Source organism: Phasianus colchicus, chromosome Z (assembly GCF_987193195.1).
Source record: "Phasianus colchicus chromosome Z, bPhaCol1.hap1.1, whole genome shotgun sequence".
In the NCBI taxonomy this organism is placed as follows: domain Eukaryota; kingdom Metazoa; phylum Chordata; class Aves; order Galliformes; family Phasianidae; genus Phasianus; species Phasianus colchicus.
The window spans coordinates 25,123,194-25,139,348 of NC_143476.1; the positions used below are offsets into that span (position 1 = coordinate 25,123,194).

At 44.5% G+C, this 16,155-nt stretch overlaps 1 protein-coding gene across 1 annotated transcript in view; it reads left to right on the plus strand.

Moving 5' to 3' along the window:
* The window catches only part of SLC44A1 (solute carrier family 44 member 1), a 68,243-nt gene extending 61,489 nt beyond the window's left edge, over positions 1–6,754 (plus strand). The window contains exon 16 of the mRNA XM_031607756.2: positions 3–6,754. Coding sequence (XP_031463616.1) covers positions 3–26 — 24 coding nt within the window. The 3' untranslated portion in view covers positions 27–6,754. The remainder of the gene's footprint in view (positions 1–2) is intronic.
* The last annotated feature ends 9,401 nt before the right edge of the window (positions 6,755–16,155 follow it).

A 16,155-nucleotide genomic window follows, 5' to 3' on the forward strand; every position in this document is an offset into this window, starting at 1 on the left:
AGGCCTCTGGAGCAAGTTCATCTTGAAACTAGCCAGCCATATTGGAACCCATTGACATTCCAAAACAATATATATATACATATATATACATATATATATATATATATATAAATAATCAGCCAAAATCAGAGAAAAGGAACAGGGATTTAATACTTTTTTTAACAATTATTTTTGTGAAACATGTACTCTTTTCATACGGGTGGCTTTTACAAGCAGCTTTATCATTGTTCCATTTTTTTAAATTGATTCATTGTAGTCACAGAAATGTTGATTCTTATCTGCTTGATATTTCACAATCTGGAGGAGGAATCATTGTAAAGATAATTTTAATGATGATTGGGTTTAGAGACAGATTTCCTATGACATGGCTAATCTGCTGAGAGCTTTTTGTTTAGTTTGTGTAAATTTGCATTAAATCTAGGATAGCTACACATAAGCAAAACATTCAAATCAAGAACAGTATTAAATTAGCTTTTTAAAAGGTAGTTTTAGTGCAAGTTAATTCAGTTCTAACTGGTTTGTAAGCAGTCATTTTATTTTACGGCCCTGGCAGGGCCCCATTTTGTTTATCAGTATCAGATATCACAATAACCAACTCCTCAGGTATTCACATGTGTGGGAGCCCTTGCATCTCCTATTCAGCAGAAACTAGAAAATGGGGAATAATGATTTTTATATGCAATTTACTTCGTGTTTTACCCTACTTACCCTCTTACCAATTCCTCCCCCCTGCCCTGCCCCAAATTCAGTAGCCTCCTTCAAACGTCAACAGTGCTCCTTTAGGGACATAGATTCTCCATATGAGCAATTCAAAGAACAGATTATTAAAGCTCAGTCTTAGTCATACTCATGATTAATTCATGACTTGATGTAAACATGCTGAGGATGGAAGGAGAAATGAACTGTAATACTGTACAAACAAGTACTCTATAGTTCATTTCATTTAATGTCAGAGAGGTTTGGGATGTGTAAGGGACCATTCCTTGCCTATTGTTTCACCCGTATTTCTATGTACTGTAGCAGGTGGTTAAAACAGGAAAGGGCAGAGATACATTTATTTGGAAGTGTAACTGCCTGGGATAGTTATTTGAAGTCATCGAATAATGATAAGAGAACGTGTTTTGTTTTGTTTATTCAAAAAAAAAAAGAAAGAAAGAAAAAGCAGCAGTAGTATGGTTCTGAGATAATTGCATTTCTTTCAGTCTGGAAGTTCACCAGATATGAATGCTAATATTTTGTTCAGCCTAATGTTATGGTAAATGGTTAAAAGTGTATTTGCTAAGAATTCATGCTCTGTCAATGCTATATAGTCCTTTTGTTACAATTTTTTTAAGAAAACTATTTTTGTTAATGTAAAGTTAATACTTCAGAGCAGAATTTTTAAACTTATTGCACTAAATATAAGCTCTGTACAAATAAATAATGCCTCAATGGTTTGATCACTCCATTCAAGAAAACCTTTTGAAAGAGAAAAGCCCTTCTGTGGAAGCTTTGCAATGGAGTGGAGAGGTATGTCTAGTCAAAGAAACTCAGTTGTACTTATGGTTTAAAGAATAAGCAGTTCTCTGTGCTTCGTTTCAGAGGATCAGGCGTTTGAAAAATAGAGTGTCATGTAACTAATCAGTGCTCTTACCTCTTGGCAATAGTGAAATGTTTCACCTTTGCTTCTAGAAGTCGTTTGATACTTACATTTGTTTAGTTTTCTTTCAGTAAGCCAATTAAAAAGACTTACCGTTTTCATATCACAGAAACCAAACTGTATGAAAAGAAAATAAAAATATGTTTAGAGGTGGTAACTGCTGGGGAGATGGGAAGACAGAATTACCCAGTCTTGCAAGCACTAGACACTTGTTTAACCAAATCACATCAGCTCCACTGAGTTCAGGAGGCTGTCTAAAGTAGTGAAATTGTAAGATACATTTGTGTGTACGTTAACTGAACTAGAACTTCAGCCTGGGATTCAGACTGGAGCACTGTCTGGTGAGGCCTCTCAAGGTGAGCTAGAAGTCAGGCTATTTAGAAGAAGCCCTGTAACAGCCTTAAGCTTGTGGAGAGAAAGCATTCCTGCTGTTAAACCTGTTGCTAAAGCTTCAGTTGCACTGAACACTGTTGTCTGTGTAGATCAGTGGGGTTTAGCACAGAAATTTAAAAACTGGCTCATATGAATCCTAGAAACTGGATTCCAAGGCTAAGAGACTTCTCACATACCCAGTTGCTTCCAGAGAACTGTAATTTCCATCTTGTTGGAAATTATTGGAGGTGCTTTGATCAAAGCCTTGGATTCTGCTCATTTTGACAACAAATATCTGCCGTGACAAGTTCTGCAAGTTTGTGCTCTCTGCTCACTGGAAGTGGGAGCTTTTCTCTGCAATCGCAACTAGAACTGCAATTGGAAACAAATTTTGTATTTTTGTATGACTTGACTGTGCACCATTTTTATAGCAGTTTATCCTGTTTTAAGAACAAATTTGATTTATTTACATGGTGTTTAAGAGATACAGGCAACACTTTTCTATGGTAGCTGTAAAGTTTAAGTGACAAACCTATATCATTACAGAGTTCTTAATAAAATCATATGTACCATTCTTGTGTATCTGGCATGCTGAGCTTTTCAGTCATGCCGAACTGCATTCCATCAACATGCAGGCTTTCCAGTGGCCCTTCAAAGCTTTTGAATGTTCTTTGAGGTGAATTGCAACCAGATTGCAAGCTATCCTCTTCCAGTGTGGTCTTGTGCAAGGAGATAAGTAGAAGATTGGAGTCTAAAAAAACTTTTCAGGACAAGCCTAAACTCTGCTTTCCTCCCTTAATGGGAGTAGTGGAGAGCACTTGAACTGTAAATCCGTAGTTGGAGTAAAGGTGCTAGGGACTTCCAATTGAGATGGATTAAATACTCTTTTTGGCATCAGTATATGGACTGCTTTGTGGGAAGCAGTCTGCACCACTTAGACTGTTCTGCACTGGGAATAACACTGCAGGAGGAGGAGATACAGAAATAATCTCCTTGGAAAGCCCGCTGAACCAAGCAGTGCGTGAGGACTGGTGATTTGAGCCAGTGTAGTTACTGGTTCCCAGCACTTGGTTTCTGCAGACAGTCTGGCACATAGCATCTAATCAGCTAGGCTCCAAAGGTAAAAAGCTTGCTGTTCTTTTAATTGTTTAATTCTTTTTATTTTGTTATCCTCCATCTTATTTGGAGGCTGAGCAATGTATTATTGTTGCTTTGGCAGAGGTTTGAACTAGATAAGGTCCTTTCCAACCCCTGTGATTCTTTCAACCTTAAAGAATCTTTGTTCTTTTAGCTCTTGTTTCTGTATTGCTCTTTCAGTGAAGGAGTACCAAGCGGCTGAGTGTCAGCTCCCCCTGTCCCACTGAACTTAGCCCATGCCTTCTCACCTTCCCAAGGCAATGATATCACCTGGACTGAATGGGAGGGGGAGTAGGTGCAGAGCTGAAATTCTGAGATGTTTTTTTGTGTGTGTTTGTAGTACCACTCCATCACTGTGCTTGCTGTGATTAGGAGTGAAATGCATTACTTCCACAATTCCAGTGCTGCTCTGCAGCTAAGCTCAGCACGTGGTATGGCCAATTTAGAACTGCATCTTCAGCCTTCCATGAGCTTTTGTTTGTACTCCCACCTGCCAAAAACAAGATTGGGTTTTACGTGTTGCCTTAGCTTGGTGTGGTAAGCCAAGGATGTTCAGTGTAAGGAAGCATGTCCTAGAATGGACAACATCAAGTGGAAAACCAAGTACATACTGTCATGGGGTTTAACCTGCCTGCCAGGTAAGCCCTAGTCCCTTTGTGCCTTCCTTTCCAGGAGGACTGGGGGAAGAATCAGAATGTGGGTTGTGGTAAAGACAGTTCATTAAATAATGGGAAAAAATCAAGGGGAAAAAAAAACAACATCAACCAAGTGTTGCAAAGGCAATCACTCACCACGTCCCGCCAGCAGACTGATGCCCAGTCAATCTCTGAATAATGGCTACTTTGGAAGACTCTCTCCCTCCCCCTGTTTTTTTGTTTTGTTTTGTTTTGTTTTCTGAGTGTGATATTCCATGGCACAGAGTATTTTTTGTGTGGTTTGGGCCAGCTTTCCCAGCTGTGTCCCTTCTTAGCCCTTGCCCACCCCCAGCCTTCTCTGCAGGAAGGGAGAGACAGAGAAGGCCATGACCCTATGGGAGCACCGCTCAGCAGTGGGTTTGTACACTGTGTGCTACCAACGCTGCTCTGATCACAGATCTAAACACAGTACCATATGGGCTCCTGTAAAGAAAATTATCTCTGTTCCAGCCAAATGCAGCCCCCAGGTCCACTTACCTAACTGTTAACCCAAGACTCACTTCCCACATTTCTGTACTGCACCTTCTCAGGGTGGTTACTTCTTTCTGAAAGGGCTTTTTTCAGAGTAGGCAATGAGTCTGCTCCACAGTGCTCCCATTAGGGAGGGAGCAGGGTATGCTGACTCTTACTCTTTCAGCACAAAATGGGGATGTAAAGCAGAAATGAGCCCTGTCTGTATAGCGTCCTGGCAACTGAGCAGCCAGCGCTGAAGACAACATATTTAATGTGCCCTCAGGGCCTGCACTTTAGTGGTTTGCTCTGAGTAGTTATGATGTATTCTATGAATGTATGTTACAGAGTCAGAATAAATGCATGTAGCAGACATATACTCATCATCACCATCCAGTGATCATTTGGTTCTGAATGCATATTACATCATGTATTGAACATGGCACAGTCATTTTAAGAAACGTTAGAGTTTAAAAGTAGATACCTAATGGTGCACATCCCAGTTTTGTAAATCATGGCTTTGCCTGTGCAGATACTGTTTACTAAATCTGAACATCTCAAGCCCATTGTTTCTTGAACAGCTTGTGTGTCACGTTATCACTACTGAAGTTCTGTTTCATCTTTGTGAAAAAACATAGCTCCTTCCCAAAGGAGGAAACTCCTTCCCCTCCATGGAAAAAAATACTGTTTCATGGAACAAAACCCAACAGACTTACGTGAAGCATTTCTTGTGCTCAGCTTTTTGTTGGGACAATGGAAGTTTACTCCAAATATTAAATTTTTTCAGTGCTCTTCCAACTGTTTCACCTCTGCTGTTATTTCCATCACATTACGAGAGAGATAATGGAGATTAGTAACTTTATATTTCTTGTGCTCTGTAGCAAATACTGTTCTCAAGATTTTTTTTTAAATATATTTAGAGAGATGAGAGAAGAGATGAGTTTTATCTCTTGTGATGTGGGTCATACACAGAAGGCAGAATTTCTGGTCTGGGATGGAACTGTGAGGTATCTTGCAGTGTTTGCAAGCTGATGCAACCAAGCCAAAGCTCTTTAGGGACATTAGGATTATGAGAATATTTCCAGGGATAATAGGTAGCACGAATCCATCTAAAATATCCATTGGGAGGCTAAAATACTTGGCATTCATTTGAGAGAAATCAGCTAAACCAGAACTATAGAAAACTAAGAAACTTCGTCACATTCTACTCCCTTGTCTCACTGAAGCCATCACATGATATATGAATATACTGAGCACAATTTGGTATTTTAAGCATTTGGTAATTATCTGGAAAATTGTAGGGCTCCCTCCAGAATCAAACTTGCAAGAATTTTGAGCTGAAGTAATAGGTAACTGCAGAATTAGCCAAATGTCTGAAGTTTCAGAGACACCTCTGGCATCTCTGAAGTATTTTAGTAGCAGTGGTGGCTGCCACTCCTCAAGTGTGCCATCTCTCCCCTCTTGCTTGATTGAAATATGGGCAGGTAATGACTACTTCAGAAAGGATTAGTGTGATTGTGAAGCTGAAGACTCCTGAAATCCAGCGAAAGCTGAGCTCTGACTGGAGTCCCTGTGAAACTCATGATTTTTGACTTAAAAATAATTACTGTGTGTGCTCCGGTGTTGGTACTGGATGGATCCATCCCTGCTCAAACTGAAGAGTATCTCCTTAGAAAAACAAAGCAGCTGTGGGATCATCTGTCTGGAGGGGGAGAGGAGGAAGAACACAACAAAAGTTTGTTTTGTTGCTAATATGGGCCAGGGAGCAAATGCCAGAGGCCAGTGGAGCCATGGAGAGCAGAGTTTCACAGGTAGAAAATAGTTCACAGAATCTTCATAGTAAAGAAAATTCATATTCCATTTCACAGACATCTCACAGCCATGTCCCCTGTGCCCTGCTTTTATTTTGCTCTTCAGAGCAAGAAAGGTGTAATCTTACGGAAAGGAATTATTTTTATACTTTGGATTGTGTTGCTGGTTACAGTAACTGTGATAAGGAAAAAAGAAAATCTTCCAAACAAATGTTAAAGGCTTGACAGTACTAAAAAAAATTCTTGTGTTGTCATAGCCCATCAAAGCTTCATGTAAAAAAAGAGTTTTTCATCCTCTTTCACTCACAGTTCTAACAGGGAAGTTAAACCCCTGAACTGGTTGAATAATGTACATTCAACTAAAATAAATTAACAACTGCTTCATTTTTCCAGTGGAATGCCACCTCCTTTTGGAATGGGAAAAATAAATGTGAGACTGTTTATTGTTGTCTGAGAACTAGAAATGTCTTATACTGCAAGCTGTGAATGCAGGAAGAGAAGGGAAATATAACAGTGCTGATCTAATCTTAGATTTTCTGTGTAAACTGACATTGTGCCAGAATACTGATGCAAAACTGTATTTTAGTCTAAGAAATGTATAGATTTTTTAATGTATCAAAATAAAGTTTGTTTTTTGGTTAAATAAGAAAGTCTTTCTGTTTCTGTGGAGTGCTAGCAGCCACCTTTCCTCATAGAAATGCTGTTTGACAGCACTGAAAGCAAGCAGAGTCCACCCAGGTCTGTGTCTTGGCTTTTGTGCTCTGTGCCAGCCTGCCCTCTAGATGGGAAGCTGCAGCAGTGCTGAGCCTGGCTTTTTGTCTCCCTCACTTGTCCTGGTGCCAAGAAAATCCATGCTATACAAGTGCTTTGCTGGGCTGGGTGGGCTCAGTGGGGCCCACTTTTGTTTGTCTTTCTTCTCAAAAGCTCCTCAGCTTCTTTCTTGGGGGTATGAAAATGCCTCATTAACTTTATGCTGTATATGCAGATGAAGTCTCCCCCATGGCCAGGTTCCTTGGCCTCTCCAGAATGCAAGCTCCTAAAAGGTCAGACCCACACTGAGCAGGTTGATCAGCCTTCACTTTCCATTGTGCACATGCAGAGTCTTTTGCTCACGGCCAGGAGACAGCCCTGTCAGGGCTGCTAAGGCTACCTGCACCTGACTTGCTAATGTGCTTTGCCCAACAGAGATAATTCTGGGGGAATTCAAAGTAGGGAAAGGTGAAGGAAGTCCTGTTCTGTATTGTGACAGCTGTGCAAACTTTTCATCCCAGTGCTGCCCCGACTTATTTGGAGCCAGCTCCTCTTTATGAAATGTTTTGTACATGTTCCCCACGCTGGAGGGAATAGAGGGTCTCTGTTCTGCAGAGATGTTCTGAAGAGCTCAGGAAGCTACAGATGGGCGGTAAGCAGAAGCAATTCAGAACAACACCTATAATCTTATTAGCAGGGGGTGTGTGCAAATGCACGTTAATCCTCCTCTTCTTCCAATGGGCACACTTAGTTTCTGCTTTCTGGCTGCCAGTTTTTTTTAATAAACTAATATGGCAAGCTGAACAATGTTTTCTGCTTGTATAATTATTTACTGCAAACCACATCAGCACTGCATTAGAATAACATGGTTTAATTCACCTGGGAGCTGCTTCCAGCTCTGCCATTGTGGCAACGCAGTGAATGAATGTAGTTGGGATGGAAAGGGCCGAACAGCCCTCTGTACACAGGCAGTTTCCCTGAAGGTGTGCCCCCTTGGCTGAGAACACCTTTTCTGTATCTTTTTAAAGGATGAGGCTGCGTAGCTTGGCTAGGTGGGTTTGGTTGCCTGGAGCAGGAGGGGCACAGTGGATGCTGATCAGCCAAGCAGAGGAGGCTTGGCCTTCTGTGGGGCTGCGACCTTCAGCGTGTCACAGACTAAATTCTCCCAGCAGTTCTTCCCCTCAAGCCACATCTCCTTCCTCCCACAGGGGGCACCACCAAGGAGCTGACCCAGTTTTAGTCGCTGGTATTCAGATGTTTAATGAAGATTAGCTAGTGCCTAGGGAGAGATTATTTAGAATTTCTAATTATTATTCACACACCCAATTAAGTTATGGGTGTGTGAAGTGGATGAAGCTTGCACTGTACACAGAGCACCTACAGAAACTGTTCTTCTGACACCTACTGTCATACTCTGCACCTGCCTCTCATTCCTCATTTATCAACGTGTAAGAAAATGCGCTGCGAGGGCAGACATTGTGAGATCCTTGTTAAAGGAGTCAAAGGTAGAAGCAAAGCCGGTGGCAGAAGCTCTGAATTGTTTTGTTTGGCCACCCGAGCTGGCAGTAATCAAGTGAGAGGTAAATAAATGGGTGAGCGGGTGTTTGACGCTTTGAAGAAGAAAAAACAAACCTGAACCCTCTGACCTGCTGGGGGAAAAAAGAAAAACAGAATGTGAATCTTCCACAGTTCCAGAAGCAGCGAGATGTCACGTGATTTTAATTACTTTTCTGACAGCTCTTAGCTGTCTTCTGGTTCTAAACACAAAGCCCTGGAGGAGCACAAGCCCTGAGCAAAGAACACTGAGCAGGTATTGGCGGTGTTGGTTGGAGCAGGGTGGTGTGGCAGGGCCTGCCACGTCCTTCCTCTCTGCTCCGGGGGGGGAGCTCTGTGATATGGCTTCCCATGGCTGCTCAGCACCACCTGCTCTGGAGCTGGAGCCCACTGCCCACAGTCCCTGTGCTTGCCGTCTAGCTGATGGGGATGTCAAGAAGGTGAGTGCAAACCATATCAAATGCTGGAACATTTCTAGAGAAAGGAAAGGGGTTTCCAGGCAGGAGTTTGCTGCCTGCTTCATAATGCCTGATAGGAGGGCTGCAGAGGATTGCCCTGTTCCTGTGAGCACAGTCCTGCAGCCTGCAGGAAAGGAAGGACAGAGGTTGATTTGAACAGGCAGGTGTTAGATCCATCCTCTGTGAAACAGCACAAGGGCAGGAAGCCTCGGAAGGGGCTGTGCTGCTTTGGGGTTCTCACTTGGCTGTGTTGAAGCTCAACGACTTTATCAAAGCATCATTTTCTCAAAGCCCACAAACAAACAAAGCTACTAACAGACCCAGGCTTCCCAGAAGTGCATGAGAAGCAGCACATTTCTTTGCAGTGTGTTTGCATTTGTGTTTGCATCTACCAATTACGGCTTCCCTGGAATAACAAAGCTTCTGCTGGCAATTAAAAAGAATTAGGTCATCTTTGGCTAGAATTAGGCATTTGCATAGAGCTATATGGGAAAACTGCTAGAAGACAGACAAGCCTCTATGGTCTGGGATCATTGGATTTGCAGCAGAAGGGGCTGCTGGAGAAGCTGTCCTTTAGCATCTTACTTCTGCAAAAGATCAAAGCTGTCCTTGCTTCGTCTACCGAGGGAGACACTGTTAGGGGGTCTGAGAAGGAAAAAGGCACCATATCAAGCCAGGACAAACACCATTATGCTGTAATAGCAGCAGCACAGCAGGCGAGTGGTGCTGAGCATGTCGTGTCTGTATACTTTGCGTATGGTGCTTGTGCAGATTATTTAGTGGATACATATTAGACCAGAAAAATGTGGCTGCTCTTGAGCCAAAGGGTTAATTTTTCATATTAAAATGCTTCAATGACTGCTTCCAGATGAGCCCTGCCAACTTGCAGCCTAAGGCCACAGCTCACTACAAGGCATAGGCAGCATCAAGAGCCTAAACAGTAACAGTTTCATTGGCTATTCTGTTCCTTCCTTTGCAGTCACAATATTGAAATCCAGGGGGAACTGAAAGCACTCTGACTGCAGAGCCTGTTGGCCAACCATTGTAATTTGGCTGTGAAATAGATAACCATTGACTAGCAAGCACAATTAGCTAATAAGATCAGTGCTTCATCATAACCCCACTTCAAAGAGACTGCTGGTAGAGTAAATTTCACACCAAAATAGCATCACAGGAAATGCTTATTCCCTAAAGCTGAAGGTGTGTCCAATTAAGCAATGTAGTAAAGAAGCCAGCAGTGACTTTCACCACAGGCTGCCATCAGGAGCCATTTCTCTGCAGAATGCTGTGCACAGACCTGTGATATCCTTCTCAAGCAGCTCTCTTTGGCTCAGCTCACGCCTTCACCCATGTCACTACTCTTTCCCCTGCCCATGAAAACCAGTACACCAAAACATCCACATGTATTTTGCTGCAAACCATTTTGATGCATTTCTAGAAGAAGAGCTTGCTGGGGCCCGAGCAGCACACTGCTTATTAGGGAAGCTTTTTAACATCCAGCAATGTCTGCTCCTCCTGCATCCTGCAGGGGTGAGCTCTGCTCCCTGGGCTGGACAGCAGTGCTCCCACAGCCTGATAGCAAGCCTAGTGCCAGGATTCCTGCAGCGGAAGAAATTTGCAACATGTTTTGTTTTTTATTTTACATTATAAAAGCAAATGACTCACTTTTCTGTCTCTCTTGTTTTGGCCCTCAAGCAAGCCATCAGCATGCAGCGCATCTTCTGAGAAAGATAGAAATCATCCTGGAGCCTTCATAGGCACCTCTTGGGCCAGTGCTGGTTGCTGAGAGGAGCTACTGGTGGGCAAAACAACGTTGAACACCCCTTTCTGCCCTTACTGCCTTCATGCCCTCTTTGTCTCCTGGCTGGCTCTGGGCTGAGCTCACTGCAGTGCCAACCACAGCTGCTGTACAGTTTGCTGCCTTCCTCAGAAATGGTTACCGCCTGTTATCAGCCTTCTGATGGATGCTCCCAGAGGGGCTGGCTTCTGTCAATGTTTGCTGCTTTGCAGGCTATGGGTCCAGCACCTGGCGTGATTTCCCTGCTGGGTGCAGCCAGACTGTGACTGCCATGACAAGCATGAGCAGGTGAGAATCTCACCTTGTGACTCGCCCAAGCCCAGGTCAGGAGATGGTTCACCAGAGTCCCTGCAGTGGCAATGATGGTACCAGACCCTCTTGCTCCCGCACTTGCCTCTTGCAGCCAGCTGGTCAGTGTGGGATGTAAGGTGACACACCAGAGGTTGCTGCTCTCCAAGAAGCAGCAGGAAATCAGCCTTCAGAGCAAAATTTGTCTGCTCCAGTGCATTTCAGTTATAGCAGCTGCAAGAAGGGTCAGAAAGTCATTTTGCACTCCCCAGCTTCTTGTTCATAAGGAGAGTTAGGTTCATCGTGCCTAGCTGCACCATGTTTTTTCCTGCTGCATCTTATTTGCTGTACACTCATCTCACTCATCTCTTCCCTGCAATGCATGAAACTTAAAGGAGTCAGGTCTCTCATCACAGAATCATAGAATATCACAAAACCATAGCATATCTCAAGTTAGAAGGGACCCTCAAAGATCATGGAGTCCAACTCCTGGCTCCACACAATACCACCCAAAATTCTAAACCTGTATCTCTGCTGCTGCTCATCTAAAGGGGCAACACTGCCTTCTCCAAGGCATTGAAAATGTTTTCAATAGTGTCACATTCTCGTCCCTGAATCTTATACCCTCCAAATCATCCATCACTGCAACCTTGTTTTCTCTTTTCTTTGAACAAACACGAGATCTTCATGCAGCAGGCAGCACTCCCCTGTGCCCCCGCTGTCTGTATTTCTTCTCGCTTACTATCCTGCCCTCCTCTTCCCCTGCATTCCATCCCAGGCATGGCCTCAGTTGTGCCTATCATCCCACCGGTTCTTTGCTGTCCTCTGTGATTTTTCCACATCACCACGAATGGTCCCCAACTCTCCCCATCTCAGCCCCTCCCTTCCCACCTCTCTGCTCCTCCAGCTCAGACCCTGGGTGCTGCATAGCCACAGCTGCTCACAGTGACTCTTGATCCTGCTGTCTGGCAATGTTCCTCTTCTGCTGCTCACCATCTCTGTCCCTGTCAACTCAGGTATCCTATTTGTCTGTCTTAGGATCTAGACATCCCTAGGGGAAAGGAGGTGGAAGCTGTCTCTGCTCTGCTGTGCCCTAATAACTTAAGGTAGACAGATGGACAATAGCTCCAGCCAGTGCCTGCCTCTTACAGGGCTGCTTGATGACCATGCTGTTCTGCTGCTATTTTTAGCTGTAATCTCCTTCTCCATTTAGTAGCTAAATGCTGGTAACAGAGAACACGGCTGTGTTGCTGCTTTCTTGCATGCTCTGTGCTACCATTTCTGTCTCTGTATATGCAGGTCATCGTGTAGCACTTGATAAAACAAGGCTCCCACTCTTACCCATGGAATTTCAATTGCACTTGCCTGTGCCTCCCTTAATCCTGCAGCAAACAGAGTGGAGAATAAAAATGCACTTTAAAGTGCTTTTAAGCATCTCACAATGAAACGGTCTGAACAAGGACCCAAAAGCCTCATGCATTGTGGATTTCAACTGCTCTCTTCAAGTGGCATTCAGTTGAAAGGGAGGGATGCGGGGTTATCACGTGGGTGGTAATGACTGTCAGTGTAAGTGGTAATCTTAGCATTCCATCTAGAGACACAAGCCTGGCTCAGACCTGAACAGCCCAAAGCTTTGGGTTTAGTGTGTGTGTTGATTTGCCATGTAGTAAACACTAGGGTTTACTTGGAGTGCTTGCTCTCTTTGAGGAGGTGTGAGAAAGCTAAACACTACACTCCATTTGCAATTCAGAGAACACAGGCTCACCGATTTCTGCAGTGTTTTGCTGTGCCTTTCAACAGAAATCCAACAGCACCCGAAAGTCACTTGTATCTCTGGTAACTAGCATTTTTTAATTAAAGCTTCCTTCTGTTAATGAATTTAGCAGGCACAGTGCCACATGCTGGGGCTCCATAGCTTTGTGTCCTGTGTTACTCAGCTCTCTTCTGAAAGACCATAGCTGTACCCCCTCAGTGGTATGGCTATACATGCCAGCTCTTCTAATTGCAGCTTTGACCCTGAATCAGTCTCACAGTGCCCTCTCCTGCACCAATGCTCAACATCACCTTCTGAGAGCAGGGACTGAAAGAACCTGTAGACAAGGAGTGCAGCCAAAGGGGCAGCTGATACCAAAGTCTAATGGGAATGCTCGTGGGGATGCAGCACATGTCTTAGCATAATGCAGGTCACAGCAAAGGCAGTGGAAGTGTTTGCAAATTTGCATTCCCCGTGTCTTTGCTCTTCCCATCTCTTAGGGAGTTCCTCAAGAGCCTCCAACAAGTTCAGTAAACTCTTTGCCAAATAAAAACTGCAGCCACTGCAGGGGAGGACATAATCCTCCCCCAAGGATCTGGCAGAAGCCACCTTTTATATGCCTGCTGGTGATCAGTCTGTGATGCCTCTGACCAGCAAATGGCTGCTAATCCAAGCTGCATTAGCAGCAGGCAGCTGTTTCCTTGCAGAAAGACATGCAGACCACACAGCTGTTTGCTCGAGGACAACTGCCCGCTTCCTGTTGCAGGACTCTGACCACAGTGTTACCCTTCTGGAGGAACACGTTTCACTACAGAGAAGGTCACAGGCCGGAATTAACATATGGAGCTGCACTTTTCTTCACAGAGACTTCATCTACAGTCAAAGAGAGGGCCAAGTCTTGACAGTGATGTCTGCAGAAATACACTGGCATCTGTTGAGTGTGCCTCTCCTCAATTCCTAAAACAGAAGGGATGTCATGGGTGCCCATATGTCCATCCCACATCTTCTCCTGTGGCAACTGCCTTTGCATTCATGGGTCAAACTCCACAAGCACACAGTGGAGACAGCCAAAGCAGAAGGACCTGCAGCTTATGCGAAACCTGTGCTGGAGCAGAGATGGGTCTACACCAGTCCTTCAGCCCTTGTTCCTCTCTGTGGAGCAAGCCAGCAGGTTGTGATGGGCATGGGCTGTCTCAGCTGGTTGCAGGTTGGTTTGGCCTGCCAAGGGAGCAGGAGGCACTGTGGGGAAGGGAGCAGGACTGCTTGGTCTAGGTGTGTGATTGACGTCTGGAGCACCTCTCTTCCTCTGCTGGAGATTTCCAGTGGCGCCAGGGGCAGAGCTGGAGATGGCTGTCCCTGGGAAGAAGGCATGCTCCTCTGGCTTTCTGCAGAAAAAGAAATACACAGACATTTCACATGAGTAGCTAAAGTTGATGGAACCTTAGCCTATGAGAATGTACTTCAAATCTTCCATTTTTAAGCAGAGAAACTGTAACACAAGCCCAGATGAAACTGCTATACAAGCAAGTAGGACCAACATTTTATTTACAAAGTTTCCTCGTCTTAAGAACAAAAAAGAAGTCATACATAAAATAATTGCCTGAAGACAGAAGAAGACAATCAGGAAAAGGTAAACCCGTTGGCCCAGAAATGTTGTTTAGCAGCGTAGGTGGCATACAGAGGAGGTGTGGTGAAGACTGTAAATCTGGAAGCTATTGGAAAAGGACGGTCCCTCCTAGGAGGCACTTCCCTCGAACTGTACTGCTATTTAAGAATACTTTGTAGAAAAAATCCCTCCTTCAGTTTATTCAGTGGAAAGCTAGGGGTGAATCAGTTGTGGTGGCTGACATGTGTAATTCCCACAACAGTTTCAGGCCACCTGCAGCTGCTGGGAGAAGAGAGAGGACTGCCATCCAAGTAACAGCCACCTGCTCCATTGTGCCCGGGTCTCCATGCGTGCAAGAGGTTACCCTGCACCAAGCCTTCAGGCTCCTCTGCCCTGCCCAACTTGCCGTGTGGGTCACGCACTGTGCCAAGGGCAGCTTGCCTCTGTTTGATTCCTGTTTTGGTTCCGCACTCTAAGAAAGACATTGAGACTCTGGAGAGTGTCCAGAGAAGGTCAACAAATCTGGTGAGGGCTCTGAAGCACAACTCTAATGGGGAGTGGCTGAGAGAGCTGGAATTGCTCATTTGGAAAAGAACAGACTTTATTGCTCTATGCAACTGCCTGAAATATTGTGGTGAGGTGGAGGTCAAAGTCTCTTCTCCCACTCAACTAGCAATAGGATGAGAGGGAATGGCCTCAAGTTGTGCCAAGGGAGGTTCAGGATTGATATGAGGAAAAACTTCTTCTCAGAAAGACTGGTCAGGTTCCGGAATGGGCTGCCCAGGGAGGTAATGGAGTCACCGTCCCTACAGGTGCTCAAGAACTGTGTAGGTATGGCACTAAGATGTGGTTAGTGATGGACTGATGGTTGGACATGGTGATCTTAATGGTCTTTCCCAACCTTAATGATTCCATGATTCTATGACTCCAGCTGCAAACCAGTCATTGCAGGCTTTCCTCCTTCCAGGAATCTTGCAGCAACACAGTACCATTAGCTCAGTGCTCACAGCTATCTACCTGTCCCTGATGCACAACTTTGCTTGTAGGAGGTAGGATGTTCATCATAGCCACTTTTGTACTCCACCAGCAAAGTGAACATAGGTACACATAGAGTTTGTGCCTGCCAGCTGACAGTGGGTGACCAGGTCTAAGCACAGAAAGAGGATGAGGAGGTTCTGAGCCCGTTAAGCAGGCAGCCACTGATCTTCACTAGCAAGCAGCTGCACAAAGTCTCTCATGTCCTCCATCGCCTGCCACCACCCCAGCTTCTCCTTGCTGAGTGCCAGTTAAGGCAGCAGTGGGGCCCTGGGCACACCCTGTCTCACCGCAAGAGTCTGAAGACTGTGTTCATGATGTGCTTGGAGAATCTTGTGGGAAGGGAGGGAAGGGAGGACCAGAAGGCAAGCTTGAAAAGCAGTGCTCCTTAATTTGTAGTGGTCGGAGGAGTGCAGTCAACTGTGTAGTCCTGCAAAGTGCAGCCAGCCTTGAACACTGCATTAATTGTGCTCCCTCTCTCCAAAAGGCAACTCTCATGATGATCTCTTCTCTGGAGTATACCAGCATACAGCCTTGCAGGCTAAAGCTTTTCTTTCTTCATCTCTTCTTATTTCCTGTTCTGTAACCCTCTATTAATAATAGCATTTAACAGTGGACTCTTTTACCCAGGTGTTCGTGCTTTTATGAATCCAAAAATCTTCCTTGGTTTGCTATTTTTTTCTTCTAATGTTTCTTCAATTTTTCTCATTTCTTTCTGCTCATGACTGCAGGGCTTTTCAAAATTTGCTTCAAAATGTGAAGTGACTTCTGGGCTGGTGGCTCCAGGCCAGCCCTCCATTTGTGGTGGC